The 23,573-nt window shown below is 45.2% G+C and overlaps 2 protein-coding genes across 7 annotated transcripts in view; one reads left to right on the top strand and one right to left on the bottom strand.

The window, feature by feature from the left end:
- Positions 1-1,683: 1,683 nt before the first annotated feature.
- HDHD2 (haloacid dehalogenase like hydrolase domain containing 2) lies at positions 1,684-20,194 on the top strand. Of its 2 annotated transcripts, none has more exons than XM_075741329.1 (7): positions 1,684-1,747; positions 4,372-4,473; positions 7,108-7,316; positions 10,204-10,288; positions 16,738-16,954; positions 17,469-17,532; positions 19,065-20,194. In XM_075741329.1, the coding sequence occupies exons 2-7, from the start codon at positions 4,373-4,375 to the stop codon at positions 19,166-19,168; spliced, it is 780 nt and encodes a 259-aa protein (XP_075597444.1). In that variant the 5' UTR covers positions 1,684-1,747; position 4,372; the 3' UTR covers positions 19,169-20,194. The 2 variants fall into 2 exon arrangements, with proteins under 2 accessions (XP_075597444.1, XP_075597443.1); XM_075741328.1 differs by having other exon boundaries at positions 1,690-1,747; positions 4,368-4,473.
- A 197-nt stretch (positions 20,195-20,391) lies between these two features.
- The window catches only part of KATNAL2 (katanin catalytic subunit A1 like 2), a 32,391-nt gene continuing 29,209 nt past the window's right edge, over positions 20,392-23,573 (bottom strand). For 4 of the 5 annotated variants that reach the window (XM_075741323.1, XM_075741324.1, XM_075741326.1 and 1 more), the window contains 3 exons: positions 23,277-23,439; positions 22,173-22,275; positions 20,392-21,830 (listed from right to left, as the gene is read on the bottom strand). In XM_075741323.1, coding sequence (XP_075597438.1) covers positions 21,691-21,830; positions 22,173-22,275; positions 23,277-23,439 — 406 coding nt within the window. In that variant the 3' untranslated portion in view covers positions 20,392-21,690. The remainder of the gene's footprint in view (positions 21,831-22,172; positions 22,276-23,276; positions 23,440-23,573) is intronic. The other variant, XM_075741327.1, reaches the window with a different exon arrangement.

Raw genomic sequence — 23,573 nt, 5'->3', positions numbered from 1 at the left:
ATGGGTTACGGCACATGGGCAGATCACGTCAAAACCAATTAGGTGCATGCCGTAAAAAACAGCAGTGGATCTGTGCACTAGGAATCCTGTATTTCAGACAAAACTGGGACGTGTTTTACCTGGCAGATGCAAAATAGTGATTCAAAGTGGGGCAGCAGCTGAAGGTCAGGTCTCCCAGGTAATCAGGGAAGAGGGCAAAAAGGCAGCCAGCAAACAGATCGAGGTGAAGCACCTCAAACCTGGTAGGGGCTCAGGTTCTTCAACAGGGAATATGCAAAAAAAAAAAAAAACTTTCCACCTGGCAGAGAGCTCTGCATGCAAAGTAGCCTATGATCCAGGAGTCACCACGTCCATGAAGAGTATTACCGTGCCTGGCACAGAAGTGACAATAACCAGAATGTTTTACAGATCAGGATGAGGACTAAGACTTCCCAGTGTAGAGTAACTGGCTCATTTCCAGTAAGGATTTGTAAACAGAAGATGCTTCCGCAGCAGTGTGCTGGTACCAGTCGTGGGTGGCTGTGTGGTGAAAACAAAGCTTATGGGATGCTTCACAGAGTCTTTAGTGCAAATACAGACAGGAATAAGGGATGATTTCTGTATACTATACTGTTAAAGGTTTTGTTTTGAAGGCTAAGGGGAAAGTAGGAAGGTAATAGGTTTGTAAACAAATAAATTAATCTCAAACTCACTTTGATTGTCCTTGACATCTCACCTCAGGTTGCAATGTTTTGAATTTAGAACTGTACTATATTATATACCATCAGAATATAAGACTGTGTGTATCCTAACTTATTTATGTGCCCTCATTTCTTAGGAAATGCTAACTGCCATAGCTTGAAAAGCAATCGCATCTACCTGCATTTCCTGTATGCTGCTTCTCCTGCAGATGAGCACGGCCTGCTCCACTGCCATCACAGCTAGAGTGGTCTCCACAGACTGGGGCTTGCTACTGTCAGAAGTGAAGCACAGTCCTCACTTGTTTCCAGCACAGCAGCTGTAAGGTGATCTTCAAAATATCCACAAGACTGTCCAGTTGGAGCCCAGTGACAGGACAAGGGGCAACGGGCACAAACTGGAACACAGGAAGTTCCACCTGAACATGAGGAAAAACTTCACTGAGGGTGATCGAGCCCTGGGACAGGCTGCCCAGAGCGGTTGTGGAGTCTCCTTCTCTGGAGAGATTCCAAACCCCCCTGGACGCCATCCTGTGCCACCTGCTCTGGGTGATCCTGCTCTAGCAGAGGGGTTGGACTAGGTGATCTCCAGAGGTCCCTTCCAACCCGCACCAGTCTGTAAATACCCGCCGGGCGGTTTCAGCCGGTAAGGGCACAGGGGCCGCATCCCCCAGAAGACGATGTGGCGGCTGTTCCCCCTCACGGAGCAGCCCCTCACGGAGCAGCCCCTGACCGCAGCACCCACCCGCCGCCGCCGCGGAGGAGCCCGGGGCTCGCGGATATTCCCGCGCTCCTCGCTGAGGCGCCGCGCGCCCTTTGCTCCTCAGGGCCGCTGCGGGCTGCCCGCCGCGCTGCCTGTCGGCGACTGCCGGAAGCCAGCCGGGGACGCCTGCCCTTGAGGGCTGAGCTCTGCCGCGGTTCCGCGCCTGGTAGCTGCTGTGGCTGCCGTACTGGCGGCAGGCGGACACCGGCGCTCGGCCGGGCAGCCTCGGCTCCGAAAGGGCCTCTCGGAGCGGGGCGGCGCGGTGGCGGGCAGTCCGCAGGGGCGGTGGCGGGGCGGCTGGAGGCAGGTTAGTCTCGGGGAGGGAGCGCCGCAGCCAAGCTGCTCTCCCCTCTTGTCCGAGTGGGCCCGTCCGCGTTCTGTGCGCGCGAACGGGCGGGCGGAACCATCAGTGTTACGGGAAGGGGGAGCCCACGGAGCTCGGAGGGTCCCCCTCCAGAGAATGGACCAGCCCACCTGTCCATTGTAAACTGGCGGAAAGAGGCTGTACCATCTCCTTGTCTGGGGGTGGGAAGGGTAGTTGCGTCCTCATGCCCTTTCCGTTATGGTGAGGGTGGGGGAAGGCATACGTCCTCGAAGGGGTTGTGGGGCTGGGGACCGGCCCCGGCGCTCCCCAGCGAGCAGGGAGACACTCAGAGCCCCTGTTCCTCAGGGGGCTATGGCAGGCCCACAGGGGAGGCTGTGTGGGCTCTCCGTGGGGCTGGTTGGGTCGCCCTGGAGCCCCGCTCCCCTCAGCGCAGCCAGACCCGGGCCTGGGCCGATCTGCTGCCTTGTTCTGGGGCTCGCCAGTGGTTTTGGAGGCTCCAGCTTTGCTGCCTGGTTTGTGCCCTTGTTTGAGGGAAAGGCCTGGCCTTTGCTGGTGGCACTGCCCAGGCCCTGTGGGGTGGCCCACTGGTGGGGTCTGGGGGAGAAGAGGAACAAGGGCCAGGGGAGGCTGGAGCTGTGCGGGCAGTGCGGGGCACCTCAGCCGTGGAGAGCAGCCCCTCCATGGCCCCAACACATCTGTGCCGTTACAAGCTTTCCTGCAAGGGAATAAAGCCTCTTTTGCCTTAGATTGTGAGCATCTTGTTGTGTTGCTATATGGCATGTTGGCCCCTTAGACCACCAAAGACCAGGTGGGAGTTGAACTGGATGGTCCCTCATGTCCTGACCAGCCTGAATTATCATATGGTTTCATCCCATTGCTGTAGCTGTAATGCCAGCACAAAGGTGAGGTTCCCCTGATGTGTTGGGCTGCAATTATGAAAACTGAGGTACCGAAGTTTTTTAGGACTTTTTTGCTAGGCCATCATCTTTATACTTAAAATTAGGCTATGCTGAAAAACTGGCTCTGCAAATAACTTCCATGCTGCCTGAATAAATGCGCTGTGAATAGGAGAACCAACAGAGATCTAGGGTAAAAGAGGAATAAAAAAAAAAAATCCTATTTCTGTTAAACTAGGGTACTCTATCCCTGTCCTTAGCTGTGCTATCCATGCAGGCATGCTGCAGTTGCTCTGCAGTCATGTGTCTTTGGCTAGAGAATTTATATAATAGCACCTTCTTCAGTCCTCTTTTTAATCTCTCTTAGCACTCAAAATTCCCTGTGCCAGAGTTGAAGTGCCTGAGGGAAGAGAGGGGGTTTTTTGTCGTGGAGATAATGTGGAGTCATGCAAATTCCATTCTGTTCAGGCACTTTGTCTGCAATAAATATTTTACTCAGAGAAGTTGTCTTTAGAAACCTGGTGCCCTCTTTTCCCATGCAATTGATGAAGGTCCCTTAGGAGTTCTGTTATCAACTTTGTATCATAGACATTAACCTTGGCCTGTGTAGCAACAGACATACTATAAAATGTTTGGGTTTTTTTTTTTTTTTTCTTATTGCAGGGAACCAGCAGGAATGATGAAAGTGGGATCTCAGAGTTTTCTGTGCCTGTGTCTTGTGCCTCAGACATCAAGTTCACATGATCTTGATCATTGATAAAACTGCCTGCAAAGATAAAACTGTCCTGATAGAAAATTAAATTCATTAAGGCAGGTTTTAATCATGGTGTTGACCACTCTGTTTTTTAAAAGTACATACACGTTACATGTTCTGTCTGTAAGCAAAACAGCTGAATATAAAATTGTGATGATTTGCTAGTGATGACAGATAAGATAGTTGTTATTGTCTAACAAACAAGAGAAAAGCTTCTGTGTTGGACATTTGCTAAGAAATAGCTTAGCGGACTTGCTTGTGGTGCAAAATGCAGCACACATAAGAAGTCCTAATTTCTGAAAACAGCTTTTTAGCCAGATGACTTGTGTGTGATCTCTCACACACAAGTGCCTTTTCCCTTTGAATGCTGTCTTCTGTTTTGGGCTGAGTCTCCTGTATCTGTTGGTGTGAATAGGGCACCTGAATTGTGTTGTGGGCTGGATCATCGTAGATCTCACTTAAAAAAAAAACCTAACAGTTTCCACTTCTGCAAAGCATTTTGAGCTTTATAGTCAGAGCACTGTATCATCGCTTAGCAGTATTGTATTTATTTTCACTTGAACAGCGCCATTGGTGTCGGTGGGACTTGCTGAAATGTGCTTGCTGAGGTTTTGAACCAGCAGTACCAGACCTAATGATCCTCTTTCCAACAGTCTTACTTGTTTAGAGACTTTTTTGACGCGCACAAATAAAGGCACTTAAAAAACAAATAGCACCTGATTTCCATATATAGAGTCTTTGGGAAAATACCACCCCATCAATTATGTATTTTTTTTAAACACTGCCTTTTATATCTCTGTCTAAAGGGGGCTATTTAATACTGCGAGTAATGTTCTGAGTAATACCGGGCTTGGCACAAATGAGGCGCTTAACTGAGTTCCTTATTTTTATTATCCATTGTCTGCTAACCAGTTTTTTGTTGTTTCATTTATTTGCCCTGTCCCTGGGGAAGGAAGGATGGCAGCTCGGCGTGCGCTGAAAGCTGTCTTGGTGGATCTCAGCGGCACACTTCACATTGAAGACTCAGCTGTGCCAGGCGCGCAGGAAGCTCTTAAAAGGCAAGCTACCTTTTTCGATTTCCTCTGATAGGTTATGTCAGTGCTGTTTGCACCAAGATGCTTCTTTAAGTAAACAGGCCTGAAGCTTCTGCCTTTTTATGTTGTCATGGATAAGCAAATACACGGCCAAATTCTCCTTTTATTTGTAGCTGTATTAATACCAAGAGAAATCAGCAAAGGGTCTAGATATTGAAAAGTTGCCATGTATTACCTGAGCCTCCACAGCTTTCCTAAGTTGCTCTCTTGGTCTTATCCAAGTCTTTTCTAGATAGAAAAAGACTTAATATTTTCAGAATGTTTCAGCTAATTCATATGGGAATGCAGCCTTAACCAAAGTGGAAAGTAGTTAAGTTAATGTGGATTACCCCATGTACACCAGAGTCACTTCGGCTGAGCTGTTCCTCGGTGGTTTGTTTGACTACAGGAACCTGACTGAGCCCTTACGTCTGTGGTGAGCAAAAGCGGAATGACAGAGAGACTTGGCCTAGTGAGCAAGGCATCCTTTGCAGAGTTCTTGTTTCATTTGGTCTTTCAGCCAAGGCTTTGCTTTATTATTTTGAAAGTTTCTTTCTGCTAGGTAAACGACCTCAGTGGTTTTTTCAGTTTGAGAAGCATTTGATAATACAGCCCATCTTTTGTAGGCATTTCAACTCATTACTAAACAGGACAGTTAAGTACCTCTTTCTCATCTGATGAAAGGGTGCCTAAAGACATTGAGACATAGTAAAATGACTTAATCTGGCCAGTTTAGTGGCAAAATAGGGTATGCAACCCCAGGGATCTTCATACTGTGTTATGACACTCTTTTCCTGGAGAAGACATCTTGCAGTAGATGAAGAAAACCACAAAGTGATATATGTTATCAGGATGAGTGAGGGAGGCCAGCTTAAGATGCTGGGACAGTAAGAATTAATCAGGGGAGAGGAATAGGGTTGAATTAAGGATGAGACGTGTTTACTGGAGTTGTATTGGCTGCTTAGATTTTTTTAAAGCTAGGCTGTTGCTTAGAGGAAAAGTTCACAGAGGGATTAGGAAACTCTGCATTTCTTTTCACAATTAGTTCTGTGAAAATAATTACCTACTAAAGATGTAAAATTGCAAGGCAGTAAAAGCTGCTAAAGCATTGGGTACTCATTCATCACCCTTTCATTCACTGGCCCTTGTCTACTTGGTATTTCATGCTGCAGAGAGAACTTGTGCTAGATGAGAGTCAGCATTCTTGAATATCTATCTATATATATATATATAAAAGTGGTGATATTGTCAAAAAGAGCGCAGTATCTGTCCTGTCTGCTGCTCACCTCCAAACCTCCAGGCAGCAGACTGGACAGAAGAAATGGCTTTTGTAGAATCAGAAGACAAACTGTTTTCTAAAGCCATGGATTCTCCTTTTGTCTTCTGCTTGATTCCTACCAAGCCATACTCACGTAGGCCCTGTACTGGCTTTGGCAAGGGAGCGGGTGAGAGAAGGGATAAGATGCAGAGAGTGCCTGTTGCTGTTTGTCAGCTTCAGCCTGCGATCACAGACACGGAGAGCAGATGTCATTTCACTGCCAAGATCAGCCAGGTCTTTTTGCTTAGAGGTTTGAAAAAAAATTATTTTTTCATGCTCTTTTCTGCTAATCCATGTCATTGTCCTTCCTAAAGAGAAGCTGAAATGCTTGGCATGCAACTTGCTTAGGGAACAAATGGATAGATTCAGTTTTTAGTGTTACTTCTCAGTATTGAGGTCCATAGGAAAAAAAAATAAATTATTTTATTAGCAACCAGGGGACTTTTTTACCAGTTCATACTTGTGAAGAGTCAGTGTATCTGACAAATAAGAGAAAGAAGTGGCAGGTGCAAGCAAGTCTGCAGCATTGACCAACTTTATTCTGATGTTCTCCATGCAGTTGTGATGCCAGTGTTTGTTTCTATAGCGACAGAGAAAGTGATAGTGGGGGAATAATTAAAGGGAGCGCTGTTGAAATTGTCACTTAAAATTATTTGATTGTTTGGTAGCATGTACTGTCAGTGTAGGGCAATAATGTGGTTTTATGTGATATCGGTGTTCCTCAGTAAAGGGAGAAATGGCTGCAAAAGCTGACATAAAATCGTCACACAGGTAACATGGGCTCCTAGAGCATCATGCATCTCTGAATGAACCACAGCTGCTGTCAACTTCACCTGGCCTATGGAGTTCAATATATTAATTTAGCAACAAGGTTCTTTTGTATATTTATTTTGATTCAGGATGCTGTTGATCCAGAATATAGGGCTGGTTTATTTATCATTTAGTTAGAATCAGAAGGCTTTTCAAACTTGTTACTGTTGATCATAGATGTGTTTGTTACTATTATGAAGATGGAGTTTGGAATCACCATTTTCCCCCAAACTTTTCCTGGTAGAAGCGAAGCAGGGGAGACTTGGTCTTGTTCTGGAAGCTGTGATTCTTGCCATCTGTTTCATATTGCCCTCCAGTCCACAGAACTTAACAACCTCATGGTTCTTGTGCGGCACCAGTACTCTGGGATGTATACAGTCTTTTCATCTGCAGCCTTTAGACAAACGGTCCCTTTTCAGTCCCGAAGAGATGTATGAGCGTGTACATAGAAGGATGCTGCGGCCAATTTGCCTTTGCTCTTCATCCCTCAGGCTGCGCAGTGCTCCAGTTACCATTCGATTTGTGACGAACACAACGAAGGAGTGCAAGAGAGACCTGCTGGAGAGGCTGACGAAACTGGGATTTGACATTGCAGAAAACGAGATCTTCACGTCTCTGACAGCAGCCAGAAATCTTTTGGAGCAAAAGCAGGTGCGGCCTTTGCTGCTGGTGGACGATAAGGCCCTGCCTGATTTCACAGGTGAGGTGGTTGGAGAACATCATGGGGGAAGTTACTGAGCAACTAAGGAAACATAGCATGCTCTGTTTTGTAGAATGACAATCGTATATATGATGAAGCCTGAAATGTGGAACTCTCCAGAGTCATAAAGGTCCTTTCTTCTTTTTAAATTAACATGAAACAGTCTGAAGTCATAGCTTCTTGAGGAATAGTGGAAATGGCAGCTAAAAAAACGTTTAAATAGTCAGGAATTTGGGTAAAACTCAATACTTTTTATTAATTTCCAGTGGAAAAAATGATCACTAGATCATTGGAGATTTATTGTACCTACCAGTGCTGATTTGTTTTATAGCAAAAATGTGTCAGTTTGTTGGAAATCAGGTTTCCCTCAGCTATTCTACAGTGGTTTTGCTCGCAGAGAGCTGAAAAGCCAGTGTGTAGGCACATGCAGCAGGGTATTTCTTTCGTAATAGATTATTATTAAATGTAAAATCTCCAGGTAGTTATTTTTACTTAGCTTATATTGAACATCTAGGTCTCACTCCATGTACTTTGATACCTTAATTGCTGACAGAAGGTTCATCGCCCTGCCTTCTCTAGATTCTCATCTCTAAAGACCTGGTTAAAACTTTCTTTATTTTCAAATGTTCCCATTTCCTTCCCTCATAATTAAGGGGAGCAGACGATGATATATTCTAATTTGGACATGTCTGGCAGATCCCTGAAGCTAGGATGGTTACTCTTTGACTTCATCACGTTGCTTTAAGAGTAGTGAAGGTACTCAGGTTTTTAACATACGCAGAAGTAAAAACTGTATATTGTATATTCAGTCTTTCATTTAAAGTCAAGGCAGCAAGAGTCTGGATGGCTTACCACTGCTCCCTGCCCCTTGCCTTATGAACTGAAATCCTTATGGCTGTGTAAATTGTAGGTTCCACTCTTGCTAGGAGCTAGATGTTTTCTGTTAAATTTTAGTGCCGTAGCCTAGTCAGTAAACTTCAGAAAGATAAGTGTTCAGGAGAAAAGCCTCTGTGGGCTCTGAGAGCAATGAAACCTGATAATCTGTTCTACCTAACATTGTATCCAGAGAAATTCGCTCCCAGCAATATTCTGTATTTGTGTTCTCAGGAAGGCTTTCTTGGGTCAGAAACAGCAGAGGCAGCAGCTACTTCACTGAAGGTGGTTAAATCACTTTAATCTCCGTATATTTGGGATCTTTCCATCAGTTTTACAGTAGCTGATGCGAATTTTGTAAAAGATGGCAAAGATAGAGGTATCAGCAGGATACATTGGTGGCATTTTCTGTGTTGCTTGGATCTGGGATGGGTTGTTTTGTTTCTTTTTGCTGCAAGCGATTTGGCTTTCATTCTCACAGTGCTGCTGTTGAAACATTTAAGTACAATGGAAAATGCTTTAAATTCCTGTTAACGGCTGCTGTTGTACTATTCTTGGCTAATCTCTCTATAAAGTTGGTCACAGATGGATGAATGTAATCCATTCGTAGTTAAAGGACCCAGATGTTTTGGATGGTGTCACAAATCCACATGGCATCTCTGAGAGTATGTTTTGCTGTCTGAGCTAACTGCAGGACATGGGGCAGGAGACATCAGCCAGCAGGCTGCAATGATGCAGCCGGACCCAGGAGCTCCCAGTAAAGGTGTAGAGGATATGCTTTGTGAGGGTGGAACAAAAACCCCAGCAAGTGGGGGATGCAGCTAATAACTTAACCTGTCATAAACAAACCTCTCTGTAGCGTCTTTAGATGCTACTTCGCTTCTATTGCTGGTTCTGTTCAGAGGTGGCACTGCCATGTAAAAACAGTCATGCTCCTCCAGAGCAGTCCAGGACAAAGGAGGTGCAAGCTGTTCTCACGGGGACTAATCCACATTTAAAAAAAAAGACCTTCCAGAAGAGCCAAAACTAATCTAGTGCAACAGCTTCTAGGTCATGCTGCAATACCATTGTTGCCATCATAACCAGAGTGATACGCAGAACAACAGTCAGGCTTTATACCCTAAGTGGAGTTTTCTGTGACTAGAGGTAATAGAAAAACTGGGTGAAATTCACTAGTCTTCCTGCTTTACTGTCTTACAAAGCAGGTCATAGAATCATAGAATCATTTAGGTTGGAAAGGACCCGTAAGATCATTGAGTTCAACCATTAACCTAGCACTGCCATGTGCCTAAGCACCACATCTACGCATCTTTTAAATACCTCCAGGGATGGTGACTCCACCACTTCCCTGGGCAGCCTGTTCCTGTGACTGACAACTCTTTTGGTGAAGAAATTTTTCCTAATACCCAATCTGAACCTCCCCTGGCACAACCTCAGACCATTTCCTCTTGTCTCATCACTTGTTACCTGGGAGACGAGACCAACCCCCACCTGGCTACCCCCTCCTTTCAGGTAGTTGTAGGGAGTGATCAGGTCTCCCCTCAGGCTCCTTTTCTCCAGGCTAAACAACCCCAGTTCCCTCAGCCACTCCTCCTACAACTTGCTGTCTAGACCCTTCACCAGCTTCATTGTTCTTCAGTGGACACACTGCAAAGATGAATTTATGTAGAAAGAGATTCTCAGATAACACAAAGTCATTCAGTTAAAAAAAGTGGTTTGTGTGATCTGCATTTCTATGGAGGCAGTGAGAGAATTGCTATTCAACAGTCACTCTTAACACTGTCCAACTGCACAGTTGTGTTCATTGTGAAGAATGGCAGAGTCTGGATAGATCAACACCTTTTCCACAAATGCTTTCCACATTTCTAAAAGACATAAAACTAGTCTATATGTGATGTGTCTGTGTCAGAAAATGCTCATTTTTGCTGTGAAGTGATTAATTGCACTTGTTGACTGTGTACTGCTAAGTATGAATAAAATTCTGTTTGCTCAGAGTCATGTTCTGATTTTCCAGGGATAGCCACTGATGACCCCAATGCAGTGGTGGTAGGACTGGCTCCTGAGCGCTTTCACTACGAAATGATGAACAGAGCGTTTCAGTAAGTCGGCCCCTCCTTGTGGCCTTTTGAGTATTGGCTGTCTTGTGCTGGGCTCTGTACCTCCACATACACGAGGAAATCTTTCTCGTATGGGAAGAGGAAGGTGGTAGCAATATCAAAGTTACATAGTGTAATTATGGTGTCTTCCCCTGTGTCTGAGAGTGTTACTGCTCAAACGGCAATAAAAACTTTCCAAACAGGAATGCAGTTTAGAGAGCCAACATTGGTTTATTCAGCGCTGGGTGCATGGGGGATCTCTCCTAACATGCACACCTAGCCTACAAGCATATACATATTTATGTTCTCAAAACACACAAAGTTACAATTACATCACATAGTTGCATAGTTACTTCCTTATGATTTCTTACTTTGCTTTTGAAGGTATAGACTTAAATAAATTCAGAGAGCATGCCCAGTGAGGGGTGGTCGTACCTTGGAGGCAGGTAGCTTTTAGAATGGAGATGTGTTTTGGTATTATAATTAGATTATAATGAACAAAGTTCACTCAAAGGACATGATTTTGACAGAAAATGAAATATTACTTGGCTCATGTACCACCTACACAATTTATCAGCTCCATGGTACCACCAAGCTCTCAGGTTCTCATTCTTAAAATGTTTTTATTGTTTACCTGTTAGGTTGGGGCTGTACAGGGACCATAGCAGCAAGACTGGTTACTAATAACACAACCATTCGGCCATTACCTTACTATTGCTAATAATCTCATCTCCTTGATCCCATCACCCCGGTTACAAAGACTATACGCTACCTATCCCATCACCATAGCTAAAGTTAAACACATCGGTTACAAGAGGGCCACTAACCTTGGTGAATTTGGGACCTTAACCATGAACCTTCAGGCAGTCCAGCCCTGGTTTTCGTAGATTTCAGTCACGGTTGTCATTAAGGTGAAAAAGATAACAATGCTTCAAGAAGAAATACACAGAAACAAGGATGTTGGGAAGTATTCAGGAGATGGCTCCTACATTCAAACCTCAGCCTTCAGATATCAAATATTACAGGGAAGGAACTCCAGTATTTAGGGCAGATTATTGTGTATCTAGTGTAGGATTTCTAGCAATTTCTTCTGAAGCATCTTGTGTTCAGGAGTGGCCAGCACTCAGGTAAAATCAGATAAAATTTACCTGTGACTGTCCAGGAGCAAAGACTCAATAGTGTGTGCAGAGGTGCGTTGCCATGCGTCCTTCTCTCTAGTTGTAGCTCAGCACAGCACTCTCAATTTTAACTTGAAAAAAGCTTGAAGATGCTTTGAACATGAGCTGGTTGCTGAGTTTAGCCCCGGTGACGTGCCTTTTGTCTGTGGTAAAGGGCACAGAAAGGGGTCGTCTGAGCTTACCCCTTACCCTGCTCCCCAACAGAGCCTGCTGGGCCTCCGTTTCGTTTCGTTGGGAGCTCTCTGAGCCATCTGTCCTTCAGCAGTGGTTGTGGCCAAGGTGATCAGCCTGGTCTTCTAACAGAGGAGGAGCACCCACCGGCACAGCTCATCCCAGTTGCGGGAGCGCTAACCCCTGCCAGCAGCTGGTAACCAACTTTCAGTGCTATCTCAGGGCTCAAGAGGACATCTGGTAACACTGGTTAACTCCCTGCCGTGCTACATGTGATGAGTCATTTCCACTCTTTGCTCACGGGATGATGGCTACCACACAGTTTTTCACCTTGGAATTGGAAAAAAACTGAGCTCAAGCACCTTAATCTGTCTTTATAACCACTAAATCTGAAGAGGGAGTATCAATTACTGCTCACCAGTATCTTATGGAGGCTCCTTGTAGTAGGAAGCCAGTGTTGTCCTTATCTGCATGCCAATTCTATGTCATAAGAACATGTATTGACCCAAACTGATTCTCTGGTATCCTCATTAATGCATGTTGCCAATGGCATTGATTTTAAGAGTTCTACAGCGCACTCATGAGTGGACTCTAATTTCACAACTGCATGAACTTAACCCATCATGTATTCCCATGCTTATATAATTTTATTGATATTTCTGTCATGAATATATTAGCCATTGAATGATAGTCATTAGCTGCCTCGGGCTGGAGACCTGGACACTTAAGAAACCAGTGATCACATTCAGAGTCCTGAGGGCCCCAGGCTTCCCCAGGCCAGGGTGCCCAGGGAAGCTTGCAGAACAGGCCCTGTGGAGGTGGGCGACGTTGTCCCAGGCTGGATTTGGGCTTTTTTCCATTAAACACAGAATTGGACACTTGCTCTAGCGATGGAAGGAAGGTGCTGAAGGCCCAAGTCCAGTCCCCTGCAGTGGGCACTGGGCATGGTGTGGCCTTGCTGCCCAAGAGAGACATGTATTCAGGGAGGTGGCATGGAGTGCATGCTGCCTGAGCATCCTGTATCCAGAGCTGTCTGGGTGGTGTGGCTGAGCACTGAGTAAGGCTGAGTCCTTCAGCTCACCTTGCCTCTTCTGGCTGCTTGGCTGACTTCTCTGTCATCCTTTGAGAATCTGTCCTGATTTGCTCAGTGTTTTCCTGGTCCTGTATTTCAGGCTGGGCAGAGGCCCTGGGATGGGCTGTGTCTGATCTTTAACATCTCACTGACTTGTTCTGGGTTTTTGCCCCAATCCTCTATTGAGGGTAAGCTGTTCTGCTGGTGTCAGTTTTGTTTGATCTGATGGGAATGCTAACTACCGGCCACACTCTCTTCTTCTCGAGCCTTATGCTATGTCCGTATTCCTTGTCCTTTACTGCTCAGATAATTAAATCACTTGGGATTTGCATTGCTCATAGCAAAACTTTAAGGTGAATCTGATTAAATGCAGATATCTACAGTGCTGATGCCTGTAGCTGAGCTGGTGACCTAGGCTCCTGAGGGAGAGAGGAGGTACTTGTAAGGCATCATTGATTTTTCCCCTAGTAGTACTTAAAATAGGACAGTTGAACTGTGCCCTAGAAGTGCTTTTTCCTCTCCTCTGACTGTGAAGAGCCCAGGCTGACTAATTACCTGGTAGGCAACTACTGAGTTGATATCCAACATTAGGTTAGGTAAATCTAACCCAAAATGAGTCCCAAAATGAGATACACAGAGTAAGGCCATTCTCTAGGCACCATTTGAAATGACTGAGACTAAATTTCTCTTTTTGTATACATGGGATTTTGATGCCACATTTAAAAGAATTCTCTCAGATGAGATCCTTCCTGCAAACTGCCGAATGTAAGTGGTTGTGCTGCTGCTGTCAAATTAAATTCTTCTGTATCCTAGAGGCATCCTCCCATCGTGAACATATCTGGCTGCTCACAGATACACATGCCAGCTCTCTTCTTGTTGATCTTGCTTTGGAATGCATTGATTCAATAGCAGTGTTTTGTGATAATTAAGTGAAATGAAATATTATCATTTATGTATTGCTCAGGGTACCCAGGCTGCTCTGCAAAGCATGTGGGAAGGAGCAGACATCCTCCAAGGAGCATACAGCTCATCTAAGGCAGCCTCTTTGAGCAGAGCCACAGCAGAGCTCCAGAAAGGCAGTGAAGGGGCAAACCAAGATTTTGTTTGTTTTCTTAAAGGCTTTTTTTTTTTCATAAATCCGGTAGGGTTAAGGGGAAAATAAATCCTTTCTGCTTGCAAGATAATGGCCAACGTTTTCCTTCTGTCCCCCAGCTTTGCTAGTTACATTCCTACCTGTTGGGGTAGAGACTGGAGTTGCCTGCAGTACCTGAGAAAGGTGCTGTAAAATCGAACAGGAAGCGTTTGGCAGTCGTTACCTCAGCTTTTATAGATGCTGTCTGGAGGGCTTTTGTTGCACTGAAACTGAGGCTTGGGAGGGAGAGAACTGCAATAACGTTGCTGTGCTTGGTAGTACCCGGAGGATTTCTCTAGCACAGCAGCTGCACTGGCTTCCCTTTGCTGCGGGACAGGTAGCTGCTGCGTCTGCTGTAAGGAAAAACTACCAGGCAGGTAACGAAAGGATCAACAGTTAGGTCCAGATTCTGTGAAAGCCAGCCCTCGTAAACTCCTGTTTATTACTTTGCTGTCATGGATCCACTGTTCAGGCACTGTGTGTGCTAACGAGACACGCTCCCTGACACGAGGGTTTTACAAGGCAAGCGTTAGACGAGAGCCCTGAAGCAGACATGAAGTGAATTGACCAGGGTGACAGGGTAGCAAGGCTAAGGAGGTGCTGACTGAGATTGGCGGAGCAACTTCAGTTTCTTAATTACTTTGCTTACATTTTTCCACCCACTCCAGACAATCCCTTGTTCTGTGCAGGTTTTTAACAGGTAAGTCAGCTGGTAGGCAGAGATGGTGTCTGCAGAACCCCGAGGAGGGTGCACGCTGGTGTGCTGGGGCAGAAATGGGCCCGTGGAAGGTGGGGGGATCTCAGCTTTGGGCAGGGAGCAGTTCCCAGTCTGTCAGACCGCTGCACTCACTTCCTGAGGCTTCCAGCCAAGGCCCTTCTGTAATGCCACCATACCGTGCATTATGACCCTTATCCTGTGAGCCTTTCACTGTACTCAGAAGTGTTAGGAATCTGCTGACTTGTTGCTTTGTGGTGGGTTGACCCTGGCTGGGGGCCAGGTGCCCACCAGAGCCGCTCTGTCACTCCCCTCCTTCTCTAGACAGGGGAGAAAAGGTATAACAAAAAGCTTGTGGGTCAAGATAAGGACAGGGAGAGATCACTCACTAATTGTCGTCATGGGCAAAACAGACTGAGCTTAGAGAGGGAATTCATCTAATTTATTACCAAGCAAAACGGAGTATAGGAATGAGAAATAAAATCAAACCTTAAAACACCTCCCCCCATCCCTCCCATCTTCCCGGGCCCAACTTCACTCCCGGCTTCAACGTCCATCCCTCCTCAGTGGCACAGGGGGACGGGGAATGGGGGTTACGGTCAGTTCATCACACGGTGTCTCTGCCGCTTCTTCTTCTCAGGGGGAGGACTCCTCTTAATTGTTCCCCTGCTCCAGCCTGGAGTCCCTCTCACAGGAGACAGTCCTTCATTAACTTCTCCAGCGTGGGGTCCCTCTCACGGGCTACAGTCCTTCACGACCTTCTCCAACGTGAGTCTCCTCCACGGGGTGCAGACCTTCAGGAGCAAACTGCTCCAGCGTGGGTCCCCCACGGGGTCACAAGTCCTGCCAGCAAACCTGCTCCAGCCTGGGCTCCTCTCTCCATGGGGCCACAGGTCCTGCCAGGAGCCTGCTCCAGCGTGGGCTTCCCACGGGGTCACAGCCTCCTTCAGGTGCCTCCACCTGCTCCAGCGTGGGGTCCTCCACGGGCTGCAGGTGGAATCTCTACACCCCCTCATCCTTCCTCCATGGGCTGCAGGGGGACAGCCTGCCTCACCATGGTCTTCACCACGGGCTGCAGGGGGATCTCTGCTCTGGTGCCTGGAGCACCTCCTGCCCCTCCTTCTGCACTGACCTGGGTGTCTGCAGAGTTTCTTACATCTTCTCACTCCTCTCTCTGGCTGCAAAAGCTCTCCCTAACTGGTTTTTTTTCCTTCTTAAATATGTTATCACAGAGGCACTGATTGGCTTGGCCTTGGCCAGCAGTGGGTCCGTCTTGGAGCCGGCTGGCATTGGCTCTATCAGACACAGGGGAAGCTTCTAGCAGCTTCTCACAGAAGCCACCCCTGTAGACCCCACCCCCCACCCCCCGCTACCAAAACCTTGCCACGCAAAACCAACACAACTGTCTTCCACTTGAAATTTTTGGTTCCCAATAGCAAGGAGCCCAAATCCAATTTTGTTTCTAAAAGTCTCGGTAATAATAGGGCTGTCACTTGGGGAATTTGGTGGGACATGAATGTGCCTAACATCTTTGTGCTTTTCATGTAATATTTTATTGTAATTGCTCCAACATTAAAGTATAAAGTTAAGGTAAAATGATTCACCTTCTACCTGGGATTCCACTGAACACTTATCACTGATGGATACACATAGCTGTTTGGCTATTACCAGTGATACCAGCAGCCCCAAGAGCTGCTGGGCTGCAGATTTCCTGGCAGTAGCAGCCCGAAAGCATGGCTGTGTTCTCAGTCCAGGCGAGGAGATTAAGTCTGTGGCCATCAAACTGCTACCTACAGCCACTACCTGTGATCAGTGTATTTTAAAATATTTGCGTGGAGAAATCAGATGGGTTTTAATGTTAGGATGTTTGGCGTGGTGAAAAGTGAGGCTGCTTAGAGTGGTGGACCTAATGACATTGGAGATATAGGCAGGATTTAAAAATAGTTACCTGTTAAAATCCTCAGGATAATAAATTCTTTATTTGAGAGATTTGTTTTGCTAGCTGGGGAAAAGACAGGACGGAACTTTATTTAACTATCCAAATGAATGCCAGCTTGCATTATAATTTGGGGCATCATGAAAGTCAGTGGGAGTTTTGTCATCAACTTAAAAGCCAGTTGAGGCCTTCAGCTGTAAATATTGTTTCTTTAATATAATTTTTGTGCTTTCTTCTTCATTCTTTAGGTTGATTTTGGATGGTGCTCCTCTTATAGCTATACATAAAGCCAGATATTTCAAGAAAAAAGATGGCTTGGCTCTGGGACCCGGACCTTTTGTAACCGGGCTGGAATACGCAACAGATACCAAAGCAATAGTGGTGGGAAAGCCAGAGAAAACCTTCTTCCTGGAAGCTCTGCGCGAGGCTGGCTGTGCCCCTGAGGAGGCCGTCATGATCGGTGATGTACGCGTGGACCAAGTACCTTGTCACCTGCCTGTTAACGTAGTGCTCATGTCCGCTGCGTGTTGTGCCTCCCAAGTGCCGTGAACTGATCTTTTGCAAAGTGCTGTGATTAAACAAGGGGTGAAAATTGAACCATCAAAACTTGCAGGATTTAATGTGTAGTCCATGGGGTTAGTTCTCTTACTTCAGTGGGTACTAGAGAAGCCCTAACCATCCTATGCAGTCTGTTGAGAAGAAGTGCTTTGCCATGTCTCTGAGGTCCTTTCTAAAGTCACCCATTCCTGCATGATGGGATCTCATTATTTGGTCAGGCAAAAAGCACGTAGTAAAAGTATTTCTGTGACAGTTTGTTTAACAGGCTGCTACAGGATTTGACTCGCTGTAGCTGCTTTTAAGTAAGTGGCTGGTTAGTGATGTGCAGTCTGCTTGTAAATGAATTTGAATTGAATGAAGAAAACTTGTTAACAAATTCCGTCTATGATGACTAACCAGCTGATCCCCTGTTCTGTTCCAGGACTGCAGGGATGACGTTGGGGGCGCCCAGAATGCGGGCATGCGTGGGATTTTGGTCAGGACCGGTACGTACTCGATGGATCAGTCATTTTGGGAGGCAGTGGTGTGTTCAGTGATCTTGCCCTCTGAGCCCTGCATCTAGCCCTGGTGATTTGTAGAGGCCTGACATTCCTGGTTTGTTCTCTCACCATTCTCTCTGGCTGCTGGGACACCCCGGGTGCATCATCTCATTAATTTTGGGGTGAAGTCAGCAGATAAATGTCCCCCAGCTGCAGCATGGCAGCCTAGCAAGCAATAGATTGCAATTAAGTCAGGATAGGCCTTTATATTTAATGTTTCAGTGACAGGGCTAGAGCACAGACCCTGAACTGATAGCAGGATGATAGGAAGTAATAGATGGGGGCGGGTGATGTTGTAGGTGTGGATTTCTTGTTCTAATGACTGTAAAATCCCGAGCGCTAACCAAAAAACAGAGAGAACTGTTACTGTGACATCTGAGATTGCCAAAATCAGCAATCTCAATATAATCTCTGATAATTCAGAAACTCTGATGCCATTCCTTAATAATTACGCTGGTAATTATAAAAGTAATTTTGCTTCAGTGGAACCTTAAGGGTCTGACAAGTATTATCAATGTTATTGATGGTACCATAGACTGGGAAAGGTCTTTCTGAGGTGGCAGCTCACCCAGTCCATTATGTCAAAAATGTCAGCAAACAATCCTACTCTTCCTCACAAAAGCCAGAAGATGCTAACATTATGATTTCAAGAACCCACAATGTGATCACCTGAACAGTCAGTGAAAGAACAGTGCCAGTGCAGCAGAGTGAAAACAGTGCATCAGTAACACTAATGTTGAGCCAGAGCTGCCCCTGGAGGAATCATGGAATCACAGAATGGTTTGGGTGGGAAGGGACCTCAAAGCCCATCTAGTTCCACCCCCCTGCCATGGGCAGGGACACCCTCCACTAGCCCAGGTTGCCCAAAGCCCCATCCAACCTGGCCTTCAACAGTGCCAGGGATGGGGCCTCCACAACCTCTCTGGGCAACCTGTGCCAGGGCCTCACCACCCTCATAGGGAAGAACTTCTGCCTCACATATCTCCATCTCCCCTCCTGCAGCTTCAGGCCATTCCCCCTTGTCATGTCACTCCCTGCCCTTGTCACCAGTCCCTCTCCAGCTTTCCTGGAGCCCCTGCAGGGACTGGAAGGTGCTATCAGGTCTCCCTGGAGCCTTCTCTTCTCCAGGCTGAACAACCCCAACTCTCTCAGCCTGTCCTCATAGCAGAGGTGCTCCAGCCCTCGCATCATCTCTGTGGCCTCCTCTGGACTCGCTCCAACAGCTCGATGTCTTTCTTGTCCTGGGGCCCCCAGACCTGGACGCAGTACTGCAGGGGGGTCTCACAAGAGTGGAGCAGAGGGGCAGAATCTTCAGTAAAGTTTGTTCAGGGAAGTGTTTGTTGCAGAAGAACCTCAGGTGGGCATTCCTCCTACTGTGTGTGGTTGTTAATGATCTGAGGTGGCTGTAATGTTCATGGGGGAAAAAAAAGATACATTTACTGAGCTCATTTGGGTATCTTTTTGTTAATGTGTTACAGGTAAATACCGACCAGCAGATGAAGACAAAATCAATCCGGCTCCTTACTTAACCTGTGAGAATTTCCCAGAGGCAGTGGAACATATCCTAGAGCGTCTGCTATGAGAAAGGGAATAGTTAGTTTGAAGAAACATCTGTTTCATGTAATTTCCTTTACTCTTGCTTCAAAAATTAAATTCACAGGATCAATGCATGCATTGCATTATAAACCTAGCCGTGAGCTCCTTCCACTCGAGTTGTGAAAGGGCAGAGGATTGGTGTGAGCCCAGGCACAGCCCCTTTCCTGTAGTAGTTCCATGGGGATGTGATGAGGGACTGCAAATGAATACCCAGCAGGTGAGACAGAACTGCTACAACCAACACACCTGCTTTCCCAAATGCCACAGGGAAGAGTTCTGTTTATTTTCAGTTTTCAAGAAATAACTGATGAAAAGCCCTGTCTGGAAAGTGTCATGTTCTTCTGCTGAATAAGCTAAACTGAAAAAAAAAAAACCACTGGAAATGCTCAAGTAAATAAACATCGAAGACTAACAGAGCCTTAGTCAGCCTGTAGTGATTCACTGAGTATGTCTCTGCTCTGCTCTAATTTAAAGGTAGAGATTAGGCACATTTAGAAGTGACTTTTAAATTAAAATATCACCAGTTTAATAATAACTACTGTTGATATCTTTCCTCTCATTAGAACAGATCCTGACTTTTGTTTTTCAAATTCTACATAAAATTAAAACTGTCAGCATTTTACAGATGTTTTAATTAGATGCTGTTATTAAAAAGAATGGTACAGAAACAAAAATCTGGTGTTAAATGCTTTCGAGACTGAATTTTTGAAATTAGACCTCAGCAGGGTCCTATTAATGCTACAGTTGCAAAATTTCACTATGATTGGGGGTTTTTTTGTTTCTTTTTAATGTTATGGAAAAAAAATCCTTTACAAGCCATGGGGACAGATTCCAGTTTTTACACAGTTGGTTAGCAGAGCTGTAAAATGAAATTTAATTCTGTAGTATGCGGTGCTTTTCCTATGCGCTAAATCCCCCAATATGAACCAACTTTGTAATGATGGTAAATAGCTTTTCTGGTCCATTTGCAAACTGTAATAAACAAAGTCCTTTACAGTTGTTTTACAGTGCTCTTGAGTGTTAAATTACTGGATTGTAATTATACATTGCTGGAGTATTAACCTTATTGAAAATATAGTTTTGTGTTAATGAGCCATCCTTGTTCTTGTTAAGAAAAATCATCGTGATGAATGAATGGGAAACTCTTTACGTGACAAAATTGTCTCTCTGCAGTCTCACTTGGTGGGTGGTTACCTACGTTCAGATTTAATCTCTGTCTGAGACAGAATGTGTGAACAGAGCAGACTTTGCAGTAGAAATACAAGAAACAATAACCCCCCCCAGGTACAGAAGCCGTTGTTAGATACTGTTTGTGTGCTCTCATAAATTGTACCCTACAGTTCTGAATAAATTCACACATCGTGTTCATGCCAATGATTCTGAACTTGCTTGGAGTACGCCAGGGAGGTCTTTGGCCAGAGTCAGGTGCAGGAGGCAAGAGATCTAGAAGTAAAATCCTGTGAAGACGTCACCCATAAAGACTTCTGACAATGTGAGTTACGCCAGAACAAAAAGAAACTTTTTCCCTGAGTGTGCTGGAAAGCGTGCAAGGCTATTGTACATAGAAAAGCAGCTGTACACATGCCCACACAAGGGAAACAGTGGGAGAACTGCAAAGAGGATAACTGTCTTGTCAAGCAAGAGGGAGGGGAAGAGAGGGGCAGTAATGAAAAAATAACTTGTTAGAATTTCGCATTAAAAGATACGCGGCAGTCCTGACTGGTGACCTGGCCATGTTTGTAAGCAGAAAAGTCTCCAACTTGGCTAGTATTTACCACTGCACTGCAAAGACTTGCTGTTTGCATTTTATGGCTGTTTGCAAACCAGTGGGTAACTAGCAATACAATTTCTAGTTAGATTAGCCTCAATCTGCAGATTTTCTACAATGTCTCCAACTTCCTCTAATTCCTTGCCTTTTCCACCTTGGAAATAACCCAGACCAATTGGAAAGCAATACGTTTGGCATGTCAAGGCTTTGATCTTGGCTGAAAATGATGACAAACCACATTGCAAGGTGCTGCTAAGGTCTGGAATTTCACTGAAAGCGGTCACTTAGGTTTCATTAAAAGGGGTGCAGATCATTCTGGTAAAGCTATGCTGATTGTGATGCTTCAGTAAGTCTCAGAAAAGGAGAATTACACTAATCATCTGTTCTTAACGAGCTTTCTGCTCCAGTTCTACTCCAAATCAGTAAACAACTGTCACGAATAAAGACTGAGAAGGCAGCAACCTTTTAAGTCTTTATACATAAAATTAAGGTTGGAGTCTTCATTACATAGCAACTACCATCACATTATTTCCATGCAGAATATTTTTTGGAGTGGTCATTGAAAACAGCTAATAAAAAATTCTGAAAGTGAAAATTCCCCCTGACATTTGTCACTGCATTCTCTTTCCTGGAAACAACAGCACTTCCTTCCCCATCAGTGTTCAATCCTTTGGAGGCAAGGCAATGCCATTCTGGATGAAAAATTCTTGGAAGTTTTCAATCTTTTGAGGTGTTCCTTTTCAAACTGACTCAAATTCTCTCTGCCAAGCTGTGTACTTCTGGCTTAGATTCTTTGCTGATGGCTTGGTGTGGGCAATCACATCCAGGAAATCTGTGGTTGTGATTGTATCTAATCGGATCACAGATAAGTTACTGTTACCTAAAGAGAAAAGAATTATTAAATACTGTTGTTATTACCAAAAGATATTCTGTTATGCTCCTGCCTAATGCAACGCTTCGTATATGAAAACAAAAGAATGAACCTAGTGCGATAGAAGAAAAAGTCATGTTTGTGCACAGACCGCACAGGTGGTGACAGCTTTAAAGAAAAGTCTAATTTTCAGAAATGTTAGCTTAGGTAGATGTTTTAGAAACACAGAGTTTAAAATTTTCCTAAGGAGATAACAGAGCTCCACCTGCTGGGGTTAAAATTGTAATATCTAGAGTTACAGCAGTAGGTCAGCATTTCCCAGATGGGATTCTCTACTTTGAGCTGTGGTACCTGGCTGATGATTTTCAAGAGCATCAAAAATTTTCCTCACTGGTCTCATAGCTGCTTCCTTGCACACGAGTTTAATGTCTGAGCCGGAGTACCCTTCTGTTTCCTGTGATGGGATCAGAATGACACATACAGCTTACAGGCTTGCAAATCAGACAGGAATGGCACTTAGAAGCATATCTATTTTATATATTTAAAAAAAAATAAAAATATATATATAAAATATTTGTAAAGTCTATTCCTGTCTGAAATGTATTTATATGCGTCTATATATAAAAGCATATACACAGACATATATACTTTTATGTGTACCCTCCCCTGTTGCTTGTTCTTGTTTTGCATGCCCACAGTACCTTGTAGGAGCAAGGAAAATACTGGGCATTTTCTTTCTAAAGGGCAATTTTCCATAGGTCAGATAAACCCCACCTTTCTTTCCTGTTCCTGGCTTTCCTGTTAATAAAACTATTTCCTTATTAACATTTATGAAACAAGACCTGAGCAGTAATGCTCTGTGAACAGATGTAAAAAGGGCCAACTGGGTAAGCTGTAAGATATTTTCAGAGAATTTAGGATATAACAAAGGGCTAAATGCAGAGAGCCTGATACCTAGTCAATATCTTCACTGTCTAAATGCTCTTTTCTCCCGCAGCAGTGGAGCTGTGACAAACCTTCCCTACACAATTAACTCTTCATTACCCTGATGAATTGGAAATGCTCCCAGCCTGGTAGGAAGAGTGGTAAAATATACTGTTGCTGGAAGTCTCCCTGTATTTAAGGCTGGAAAGTTGGCCCAACAGAGAGGATCAGAATACACCATTCTGCAAGCAGAGCTCTGTGATTTCCACGGCCAGGTAAGTGCCTGTGAAACATTCAGCCCCACGTCTGGCTGGTTTCCCTTTGCCTGGAGCCTCACGCTGAGCTGAGGTCCTTGGCCCAGCTATGTATGTCGCAGTTGCTGTATACAGAAATGCCATCCCAACCCTCTGGACCTCTGGCCACAGCATAACGTCACTGCTGTGGGTGATGTATGTCACTCTTGCTTATGCTTCCCACCCTGAAAGACCTCAAGCACCAGGTGGGCATTGTCCCTGCTGCAGCATGTCTCACCTGGCCAAGCAAGCTGTAGTCTAGATCCGTTCTCAGCTCCACTCCTCCGCTGTTGCTCAGAGGAGGCAGCCAGTGCTGGATCATCACCTGCCGTGCCTCTTTACTGGGGAGGTTGACCAAAATCCTCTTCTCCAACCGCCGCAGCATGGCGGAATCTAACTCCCTGCAAGCAAAGGAGCAGAGGAATCATCTCATCATGTCTCGTTGCAGAGACATGGCTTTGACAGCAAGCTGCTCACTGCAGGTTGGCATTTTTCAACCCCACCTATAACTCTATCAACCTAATTTTGAAAAAAA

This window comes from Balearica regulorum, chromosome Z, assembly GCF_011004875.1.
Source record: "Balearica regulorum gibbericeps isolate bBalReg1 chromosome Z, bBalReg1.pri, whole genome shotgun sequence".
NCBI lineage: Eukaryota > Metazoa > Chordata > Aves > Gruiformes > Gruidae > Balearica > Balearica regulorum.
The sequence above is the reverse complement of the archived record's forward strand: the minus strand, read 5'-3'. Positions and strand labels throughout refer to the sequence as shown.

Excerpts from the sequence above, each read along its gene's own strand:
- HDHD2 (XM_075741329.1), top strand. The coding sequence starts at position 4,373 with ATGGCAGCTCGGCGTGCGCTGAAAGCTGTCTTGGTGGATCTCAGCGGC. Across the intron at positions 7,317-10,203 it reads GGCCCTGCCTGATTTCACAG|GGATAGCCACTGATGACCCC; the intron begins GTGAGGTGGTTG and ends CTGATTTTCCAG. Across the intron at positions 10,289-16,737 it reads ATGATGAACAGAGCGTTTCA|GTTGATTTTGGATGGTGCTC; the intron begins GTAAGTCGGCCC and ends TTCATTCTTTAG.